At 43.9% G+C, this 10,697-nt stretch overlaps 1 protein-coding gene across 1 annotated transcript; it reads right to left on the bottom strand.

Moving 5' to 3' along the window:
• LOC121082655 (alpha-fetoprotein-like) lies at window positions 1–10,481 on the bottom strand. Its single transcript, XM_040582329.1, has 10 exons — window positions 9,172–10,481; window positions 8,257–8,408; window positions 7,558–7,687; window positions 6,727–6,941; window positions 5,671–5,857; window positions 4,992–5,098; window positions 3,507–3,753; window positions 2,633–2,877; window positions 2,401–2,428; window positions 1–2,092 (listed from the first exon to the last, which is right to left on the bottom strand). The coding sequence occupies exons 1-10, from the start codon at window positions 9,415–9,417 to the stop codon at window positions 1,532–1,534; spliced, it is 2,118 nt and encodes a 705-aa protein (XP_040438263.1). The 5' UTR covers window positions 9,418–10,481; the 3' UTR covers window positions 1–1,531.
• Between the last annotated feature and the right edge of the window lie 216 nt (window positions 10,482–10,697).

Raw genomic sequence — 10,697 nt, 5'->3', positions numbered from 1 at the left:
GTCTGTAAATACCAGGGGCCAGATTGAGGACCCTGGGGGGCCGTATCTGGCCCGCGAGCCGTAGTTTGAGCACCCCTGCTTTAAGGTGATGGGCCCTCTCCCTGGACTTGAACTGGGTTTAAGTCACCTGTTTTGGTTTAGATTTTACATACTCTTGATCATTCTGAATCAGTGATAGTGGCCAGAGATGAAGTTTGCGTACGGGTTTCTCCCATGTCTGAATAAAATGGGTAAGCACGATTCATTTTCAGGTGAGCTGAGCTCTGCAATCAGGCCGGTTTTACAGCTCCACAGCTCAGCAGGTTGATGTGGGAATGCAATGTTTTGTTCTGAGGCACCTCGTTCACCTCGCTCACAGCGGCAGATGGGATGTGGCAGAGCTCTAGCTGGTAAACCATCACGACCTCATTAGATATGTAAGTAAAGAGCTGCAACATAGTTTTCTCCACTATGACAATTTATATGTTCCTGTTTATATTTCATGAACGTTTAGACAAGGTATTATGCTCACAGTTAAGGTTGTGTGACTTCCTATCGTTCAGCAAGTATCTTCCAATAAGCTATGCAAGCTCTTTATGCTGACAACATTTTTTCACTTCTTTTTATAAGTTCTGGACCCTAAAAAAAAAAAGGCAAAATATTTATGAGCAGTAGAAGCAGGAAGATGATGTACTTGTGAACAAGTTCCACAAGTATGGCAGCAGTAGGTAATGTTTTATAACCATTGCAAGCCATGTACAAACCCTGTATATGCAGCGCACATATACGTATATCATTATGTTTAATATACATTTTACTTCTACTGTTCAGCTCAGATTGTCTTGGAAGATTTGATATTTGTCAGAAAAATACTAAAAGACAGTTCTATTACGAAGAGTTAATAGAATGCTTCTTTGCAGATACACTCTTTGGGTGTACTCAGAGGTGGAAATGTCTTATCTAATCTAAAAGGATTGTATTTTATCATTTAAAGCAAAGCAAGGCAAAGATTAAAAGAGAGAGGGATCAAGGCTTGTGGATAGTTTGTTAAAGTTCGGTTAAGGAATATATCAAAGAGAGGGAGGGAGGAGAAGTAGGCAAAAGCAGATTTACTGGAGGGTAGAAAGAGGCCAAAGTAGCTCTGTGGTATGAAGTTCAGTGAGCTAAAATTACATAGGAAGGGCAAGGAGGAGACCGCGGTAGGGAGAATAAATGGGGAAAATGTTTTGATCTAGAATTGGAATATATCCTTTCTCTCCCTATTGCAGAGGAATTTTTCAAGAGAAATTCCATTAGAACTGTCAGCCAGGGAAAGACCTTTGCCCGCATCCTTCAACAGCAAGTCCCAGTGACTCCCCAGAAGCAAAGGATGTTAGCTGAGCACTATCTATAAATTGCTGCCCATAAACATGAGACTAATTAGGCAAGTTCTTTAGAGATCATTTAACTGGTACACACATGTACTTGTGCAGGTCATAAAGTTTGTCTCTGGCAATGTAACTGCAGGAATTCTGGCTAGCCAGGCTTTGGGTTTGCTGCTTAATGGAGAAATTCACACTTTTATATATACTCCATGTTTCTGTTTTGATTTAGAATGTATGAGTGAAAACAGAAACGATACCTCTCTCACGAAGCATGCCTCGTGGCTTGCTTCTTTGCAGCACTGCTCCCTCATGGCAGTAAAGGCGGCTGTGACGGAGCTCAGCTGCTCCTGCGTGATCTGGGGCTTGTACTTGATGAGGTTGATGAGCATTCTGCAGGAAAAGCAAAGCAAGCCCTGTGAGGCTGGGGGGTAAGCACACCGCTCAGGAAGTGTTTCTCCAACACTAGTCCTGCAAAGTGCCTTTTTGGTTACAGCCCACTTCCTTCTTACAGCTTTTTCACTTTTATCTGCCACCCAGACACATATTTTCAGCAGGGAGCAAAGATGTGCCCTGCTCCCTGTGTGAAACACAATATCAGTGCTTGGTTTTGGAGTTGCTCCACCATCGATATCCATGAATACGTGCTGCAGATGGTGTATGTGTTCCGTAGCGCTCCAGGAGGTCCGGAGCAGTGTGGGGTCACCATGGCACAAGTTAGTGGCCAAAGAGGTTTTCTGTGGTGACTGTGACTGTCATGGCTGGGGTCTACCATGCAAGTGTTCTCTAACCAAGGCAACCAAACACCAGAGCTTTTCAGAGACTCGAGGAGTGTATGGGATAAGGAAAATGTAGGGGCTTTCCCGTTCTGGGAAGGAGCCCTAAGCAAGCCATAAAGGTCATGCAGCACTTTAGGCAGTAGCTTCCTTGTTCTTCTGGTATCTTTTTAAGCAGCGCCTTGTGTAGTCCCCACCAAGGACAGTGGGAGGTCATGTTTATCAGACCTAACTTGGGGCATCTATTGTGTCCATTCTGGTGAGCTGTGTTCCAGAGCAGCTACCCACCTCTGAAAATTACTTTCTTCTAATCTAGGGTGAGTAAATATAGATTGAACCAGACAGCAGAAGAAACTGGGACTAGCATGAGAGGGAAGAAAAGGATCAAGGGCTGCATGGCTGTTTTTCCAATGGAATATTGCAAAACAAGGCAGGCAGCCAGAACAGACGAGGGAAAGGCGAATGTTGCCAAGATAAGAAACACAGGGGTAGGAGAGTGAAACAAGCATGTCTTACTCCTGTTTCTTGTGCTGTAACTTTTCCTCTTCAGTCGTACACAAATCTTCATGGAAAGTGAACAGATCAGGAGTCAATGATAAGGGCACATAATTCTCATCAATTTCTAGTTTCCCCATGCACGGCCTCCTGAGAGCATAGGAGCTACTACAGCAGTGGCAAACTCCTGGGTTTATAGGATCAGTCAGGTGTCTTCTACATATTTCTCCAAGCACAAGATCCAGCTTTACGAAGAGAAGTGGAAAAAAAAGTCACCTTATTTTTTTGTTTTCAGAAGTCCCTGAAATACATGCTGCTTTTAGTAAAGTTATAAAAAAAACCCCTGAGAATGTAAATTAAACTTTGTTTGTCAGATAGATAACAGTTTATGTATCTACAGAATACTGACTTCTGTTCGTGCAAAAATGGCTCAGATTTTTCAGAGTAAATATGTATATGCAGTTTCAGGGACTGTGCGTGTAGAAATGATGTGATTTTTTCGTAAAACTATGCTTGCATTTGATTTGTTTTCATCAGCAGGGTTTCTGTGGGTATGTTCGGCTGCTCTTGTAAATGTGGTACAAATGGATGGCTGGCGTACGGGCTGAAGCTGATCAAGTACTTTGGCTTACAGGCCTAGAGAATTCTTACGGAATAGCTATACAAAACTGATCCCTTCCATAGAGCCCTACAGCTTTGAGCATCTAGAAAGGATGAATTCAGACAAGAGTTAGCTTCAGAGGGAAGAGGGTGGGATTGCCTGCACTGCGCAACGGTTAGCTGCCCTGCACTAGCCTGATGATTTTCTGCAGTTTAATTCAAGTATTAACTTCACCGATGCTGAGTTATGTGGTGTGGAACTACATCTTCAGGCCAGCTCAATGGCTCAGTGAACATTTTTCTCACTGACTTTTACTCCAAGCTCTTCGACTTTGCTGGCAGCAGAACTTGTGGCAGAGTTTAAAGAAAAAATGGGACCAAGATAGAAAAGAAAAATACTCACATTTTCCTCGGCACAAGGCAGGAGCTTGTCCTGGCTTAACTGGCAGCATTTGGATCCCACTGTAGTCATTTGCTTGGTGAATTTTATCAGCTCCGCAGATGTCAGCTGAGGCATCTTCTTGGTGAAGCTCATGAGGAGCCTGAAATGATAATTTGTTTGATATTGGGGGTTTTGTTTCACCAGGCAGCAGTGAGCAAGCCCCTGCATCTGCATGCGTCAAGCTCCAGCCAAACCCCACAGAACACTCGTCAGCACAAGGGCAGGACTAAGCCTGGTGCCTGTAAACTCCGGTAGGCCAGTGTAAGCACACTCTCTTTGAGCTCTCTCCTTTTTCTGACCAGTCTCTTACCGGGTTAAACAAATAAAATTAACGATAGCATCGCTAGTTATGCATTGGTGGCCCATCTTAGTGAGATGGTACCTAAGTTTTTCCTGTGCCGTTAATTTCCCTGGGAGTTGTAGGGCGCTTGTTTAACAGCAAAATTTAACTCAAGTGACTTTTTGGCATACTAGATAAGCTCAAAAAAGTTCACTTGTATTTTTTTTCTTTTAAAACCCCCTATGCTTATTGACCATCATGTGGGGTTTTTTTTCCTTTTTTAAAAACCTGTGCTTATTAACCATCACAGCCAGGAAAATGTTAACAACTGATACAAGAGGCAGAAGCAGCCCACCGGGTTTGTTGGAAACATCTAGTTCCAGTGGATTTTTAAAGATCAAACATGTGCTGGGGTGCAAAAAGCCTGATATGACTCCCCAGGGAAGGCCAGCTGAAGCCTAACTTCAAGTATAAGAGCAGTTCAGCAGTGTCATTGAGATTGCTAATGTACTTTAAGTTAGGCATGTGTTTATTAACACTGCTAATCAGGGGCAAAGCTTCTCCAGGAGGCTTGTGCCTGCACGCTGCCGTTAAGCACAGTGTGGTTTTTCACAGTTCAGCTAGTGGTTTTTTTCTCTGTCTATCATAGTTTGATTTTTGCTACAGTTGTTAAAGTTTACATCTGCTGCAGGAGCTGGATAGAGCAGTCTTCTGCAAAAGACACAGCAATGGTCTTTGGGCCAAATTTATGACTCTTAAGTTACAGCTCACAGCTCAAAAATATGGCTATAAAGCAAGAGCATCATAGGAAACACGGGTGGGAGACTGATCAAGTTGTCACTTCACTGGTTCGTGAGTTGGGTTAAGGAGACAACTCATGAGAGGCCAGAAAATTGCCTTGGAAAAGAGAAAAACATATCCTAGAAGTCATTAATAAATTGGCCCAAATCTTCAAGTGGTGTCTTTTGGCCTAGCTTTTTTGACACCTGCGGCTGCACTTCAGCCCAAGTTGTGCCCAGCTGGTGCAGGAGTAAGGTAAGCATATAAAAAAGTAATACTCGTTTTGGAAATAGTAATCTCCTTTCTCCTTGTAAATGTCACAGCTTGTCTTCATGACACTTTCAGTTTCATAAATGTGTTTCTTCAGTTCTTCCTCCTGAAAAAAATAAGTTCATTTGAGGTGTCATTGTGTTGGTGGAATGCAGAATGCCCTACTGCCTCATGATAAGGCCTGGATATCTGTAGATACCTCTCACCTGATATATACCACCCAACTTTAATTCCATTAGAAAGTCTTCATCTGTCTGAAACCTCAATAAAATGCCTGGACGTGATCAATGTCCACCTTCAATCACCTTGAAACACTTAATTTTTTATAACTGGTGGAAGGCTAGGTCTGAGACACAGGGTAGCTCCTAACTTCAGATATTCACAGCGCCAGTGTCTTTATCTCAGACAATGAGCATAAGCGCCTTGTACAGTTGCAAGAGAGCAATTGGCACTGCCAGGGAGCCCAAAGGGGTGCAAGGCTCAGAGAAATGTCAGCTTCATCCCTTTCCCCAGCATCTCTGTCTATCCATGTTAAACTGCTTTGCAAACAAAGATTGCAAAGGTTCTCCTGATGCTTTTCTCCATATGGGAATCAGTCAGGCCTTGTAATATTTGCTGGGTTTGTGACAGGAGCTGTGGCTCTAGACCTGCAGCAGGGATACTCCCTATTTAGCCAGAACCAGTCACATAGTCATGTGCTTGGATCCAGCAGCACGCTGGGCGAAGCCTGATGGCACCCACCCCTCTGCTGCAGCAGTTGTCCGGAGCACCAGCTTTGCAGCATTCTTGCAGCAGGTCCTCGTAGCCTTTACCAATTCTTAAAAGCATTTGAGCAGAAAATTCAGGGTGTCTCCTGGAATATTCATACAGAAACCTGCAATATGTGGAGTATCAGGAATTAGAGATAAGTCAAGACAACTGACCTCGGGGTGGTAACGACGGCAGGGGTGTTTTCAGGCCAGGTGTGTCTGACATCCCGAGGAACAGGGAGAGTTTCACGGCAGCTCTGGGACTGAGCCCGAACAAAGCACAGCTGACAGAGCCCAGCATTGCTTGAGCAAGCCTAAGCATAGCTGAGAGCTTTGTGGGGCTTGGGGTTTTGCTCTTTATTTAATCCTATCTAAAAAATTAAATAATTTCCAGTAACAGATCTATTTCATAGTAGATGAAAAGATTAGCTCTGCTTAAGCAGTCACCCTACATAGCAATTGTGCTAGATCAATTAGCTGCACTTGTCATAAACGGGACTGATATATGTTATTTGAAGTGAATTCTCTATTTTTGGGACTCTGTGCTGTTTCTGTTGCAGCCCATGGCATTCTTGCCGGAGCTTCCAACAGGTAGGATCAGGACTTCATTGCCCAAAGGAACAACGGCCAGAACAGAAATGGACCAACCTTGTTTGAATCAAGACATGATGTTTTTCAATTCCCACTTAAGCTATAAGCTATATCAAAGCTATATTTTGGGCCTGAGATCAGAACTGATAGTTACTGAATTTCGCGTGCACCTCTTTGGTTTTGTCTCTGAAACAACACTCGTGCCCTGTTCTGCATTGGTTCCCATTCCACACCTTCTAGGGTTGAGTGGTGTTTTACTAAGATCAGCTTTCACAGCATCCCATGCCTACATGCTCCCAGACAGACCTGAGGCTGATGAGCTGGGCTTTAACATCCAAAGTGTCACCTTGCAACCCAAGTATTGAAACAGCAAAGTTGAACAGTAGAGGAAGAGCCACATTACCTGGCTAAGTGTGTATCTTTTTCCTGGGCAAAACGTTCACATATTCCTTTGTCTTCTATAAACTCCCTGATGTGGGGGGACAAGTCTTCAGGTTTATCATCATTCTCTGCATTAACTATGCATTCGCTTCTTTGTAACAGAGGCTTTTCACAGCACTTCTTAATTTTACTGGATAGGATGTCTTGGTTTGCGCAGACGTAGTGTAGAATCTCTTCCTGTAAAGCAAAAAAGGGAATGAAGGAATTTTTACCCCATTTTGGTGTTTGGTTTGGTTTTGGATCAGCGGTTGTATCTCCATTTTGCAGACAGAGGGGGTGGCTCCCAAAGAGCAGGGGTGGCTGGCTGAAGCTGTGCAACAGGCAGCTGGCAGAGCAAGGAAGAAGACTGCAGTCCTGTTGATCCATTTGCTGCAGCACCTTGCTTGCCGTATGGTAGGCGCTCATTGGTAACCACCTCAACCAAGACGCTAGCCGTGTAGCTAGACACCGCAGACAAGAGGTGAGAGAAATGGATTTGGTGTGTTAGAAGAAAGCAGAGGACAGGCAGATACTGTGCTCTGCCGAAAGCTGCACAGAAAATACATAGAAACAGCTGGGAGCTGCAACCAAACCTGCAGCAAAGGGCATTTTAGTCCCAAAGGGAACTTTCTGCCCTTCTCAATGGCTTCAACCCAGGAAAGTTCAAATGGGAAAATCAGCCAGGTTTTTAGACTGAGAGTTAAACTCCAGCTTTGGAGAGCAAGCAGTACAGCACAAGAGGTAAAAAAAAAATCTGGAAACAGCAAAAAAATATACTCCCTGTCTGTGAACATAAATATTAAATGAGGTTTACCCTGTCACGCATACAGTCCAGCATATCTCCACGACAGCAATCCTTGTGCATGTTAGCAATATCCGTCACAAGTTTGTTAACAGTAACAAAATCAGCTTTAGGGAATTTTTGGCTTATCTGAGCAAGTTTCCTGCAATGAAGAAAAATAGTTATTGTTTAGATTCGCAGTGTGAGACTGTGACAGCTATCATCATTTTTCTGTGGCGAGCGTATCGGGACTGCTCAGGAATGGTCTTTCCCTGCTGCCACTGAAGTTACCAAATAAACGTCCCTTGAAGCCAATAACTGAGAATTTCAGAGTTAGCTAAGGATTCTAGGTGAATTTCAGTGTGAAATGGTGGAAAGAAATGTGGTAGGCGAGCATGAAATTACAGAAGCAACATTCTGTCAAAAATGGTCAAGGGAGATTAGCTATATTTTGCTCCCAATCACTAACTTTCATCGCAGGGAGAGGCGTTCATTTCAAACTTTGGGTTTGGATTTTGAAAGCTAATGGCAGTTTGTAAGGAAATGATGACTGCCATCGTGCATAAATTTGTGTTCCTAATCTGCCTTCCTTGTGAGATGCTACTAGTGACCTGCACACAAAACCGACATGGCTGGTGTTCAGGGGCACTGTGCTGTGTGCAGGTGTGGAGCCAGCCGCATGCGACTCCCATGCTTTATTTCAAAATAATGATAAATGTAGGGAAGACTCACAAAGCCTTTAAGGTCCTTTCTCCAAACTTCTTCAAGATTCCACATGTGTGTTCCTGTCTCAGGCTGTCTTCTTTTACTGGCTTCACCACCTTTGGTGCCTGGTAGAAAGGAGTTGCAGACCATGAAAGTGGAAGAGAAGACAATGCTTTGCGCTAGAACTACTGCGGTGACAGGTTTTTTAAACAGGGATTTTTTAATAGTGAAAGAAAAATGCTGTCCGAGCTGCAATGTGAACTGTGGTGCTTGCTGTTTAGTCACCAGCATGTATTAACTAACTGTTCTGTGAAAAGAAACCAGAATGCTTTTAGACAATAGTTCAGTGTTTTTAGCACAGGGGAAGGAATTGTCATCTGGGAGCGATGTGACTGGCTTTGCACGACAATTAGCTAGCCTTAAACCATGCCATCACTCACAACCCAGCCACGCTATGTGCAAGGCGTACTCAACCCTTCAGCAAGGGCAGGTTCCCCATCCTTATTTCCACTGTTACAGGTCGTTTGCTCTGAATTTCTGACGCTGGCTGTGTGTGGGGCACGTCTCTGCAGTGCGAACGCTTGGCCAAGCAGGAGATGATGTGTCATGGGGCTATCAACCTGTACGATGCATAGCACCTCGGCATCCTTATGACAAAGCCAGTGCAGGGAGCAGAGTTGGGGTGGGCAACAATTGCAGGGTGCAGGGACTGCCTTGTGCTCCCTGTAAAGCTATATCTGCCCCACAGCCCGCAGTCTAGCATTTCCATTTAGGAGTTCAAGCTATAACTCCAGAGAGCATTTAAGTTTGGTTTCAGCTTGTCCTTAACAAAGTGAATTCTAATATCAGGTTCAGATGCTGTAAAGGAAATGACCGATGTCTCTGCTTCAGTAGTTGCTTAGCTATAGGGAAGTCGCCAGTTGCATGTTATTAAACTACAACCCTGTGATGAAATACCTGTCTCCGAAAGCATTCCTCCAGGTTGTGAGTGGGGTCTTCAGCACTCCTGCAGCAGTTCTCCATCATCTCGTCATACCGGATAGCAACAGAGAGGATTGTTGGGGCGTAGAGGAAAGGGTGCCTTCTGGAAACCTCGTAGATAAAACTAAAACAGAGAGAAAAATGTCTTTGGTTTAGGAGTAAGCCCCTGCATGCAGGGAGCCGCAGTGTTATTGCAGCCTCTGCCATATATGAAAAGGGCAGCTACTGAAAGTGTGTATAGTGTGGCGCTGATCTTGGAAAATTCTGATGGAGCTGATGTTTTCCTGGAAATTGAAGTCTCCAATCCTGCCAGGTCTGGCTTAGAGGCAGCAAAGCTTCTGCTTGGCTTTCAAGGACTGCAGGGAGGCCCTTGGTTTCAGAGGCATCCTTTACATAGGCTACAATAAAATAGGCCAGATTGTTTGCCATTTGGACCTACATCCAAAGCAGAAGTTGGCAGAACAGGTTTCACATAATGACATTAACAGCTAGATGAATTATGCAAATAATTTACATTAGGGAGGAAAACAAGTAGGAGATGACAGAGAATCGTAGACTGCACTTTTTGGTTCAGCACTTGCTGTCTCCAGGCTCTTAACTGTCATTTCTAGGCAACGAATCTATGTTTTATTTACTTACTATCCTGTTAATGGATGTTGATGCTGTGAATGATTTTTGCAGGCAGCTTCAGCATTTGGCCTTTCAAAAGGAGACATGAACCCTCGTGATGAATTTTTAAGGGAGAGGAAGCAGTCATTTCTTTCAGGATCCCTTTTAGCACAGCAGTCAGTAAACCTGGGAAGATTTTCCTCCTGGCATATTGTATCGAGGAAAATCCTGTCCTGTGAAAAATTAGAAAAAAAGTGAATTTGCGCAAGGAATCTGTTTTACTCCTCTGAGCTCTCTGAGGAGGCTACTTTAAGTCAACAAACCCCAACCTGCATAAACTCAGTTTCTCTATTACCTCCTGCTTTTATGCAGTGAAAATCAGGCTGAGCTCTAGAACCTCTAAGGGATGGTTTCTCAAACTCTGATACCTACTGTTATGCCAAGACAGGCATCAAAGTGGAATGGTGTTGAAACACTGAACTTACGACATTGTTCAGACCCTTTTTCTTGATAATGATCAAGGCGATCATCCAGTTTGTGTACTGCAGTTTGCCACGTAGTGAGATCTGTGTTTCCTAGTTACAGTCAGGTTTGTACAATGAAAAGGCTGTTTCTTGTTCATTGAGTAGTGAGGCTCAGGTCCGGCTGTCGGTTTTGCCTCGGCTGGGTTTCAGTGTGTCTAACACATCAGCAATGAACCCAAACACAGGCTGGCATTTGCGTTTCATGATTCAGTCTGCCAGCTCCAGAAATGTGTTGGAGCAGACGCAACCAAAAACCAGGACTGTGAGTTAACAGAGCACAACAAAATGCCTATGAATATTGCATTTGCTAGAAATAGCTAATTTGGCTTTTGCTGATTTTTGTTACACTGGCTG

Source organism: Falco naumanni, chromosome 1 (assembly GCF_017639655.2).
Source record: "Falco naumanni isolate bFalNau1 chromosome 1, bFalNau1.pat, whole genome shotgun sequence".
In the NCBI taxonomy this organism is placed as follows: domain Eukaryota; kingdom Metazoa; phylum Chordata; class Aves; order Falconiformes; family Falconidae; genus Falco; species Falco naumanni.
Note: the sequence above shows the minus strand (reverse complement) of the source record. Positions and strands in the feature narration are given on the sequence as shown.

Excerpts from the sequence above, each read along its gene's own strand:
- LOC121082655 (XM_040582329.1), bottom strand. The coding sequence starts at position 9,417 with ATGGCAGAGGCTGCAATAACACTGCGGCTCCCTGCATGCAGGGGCTTA. Across the intron at positions 2,878-3,506 it reads TAAAAGTCAGTGAGAAAAAT|TTTCCACTTCTCTTCGTAAA; the intron begins GTTCACTGAGCC and ends AGGTGACTTTTT. Across the intron at positions 2,093-2,400 it reads AAAGTAATTTTCAGAGGTGG|TCACAGTCACCACAGAAAAC; the intron begins GTAGCTGCTCTG and ends CAGCCATGACAG.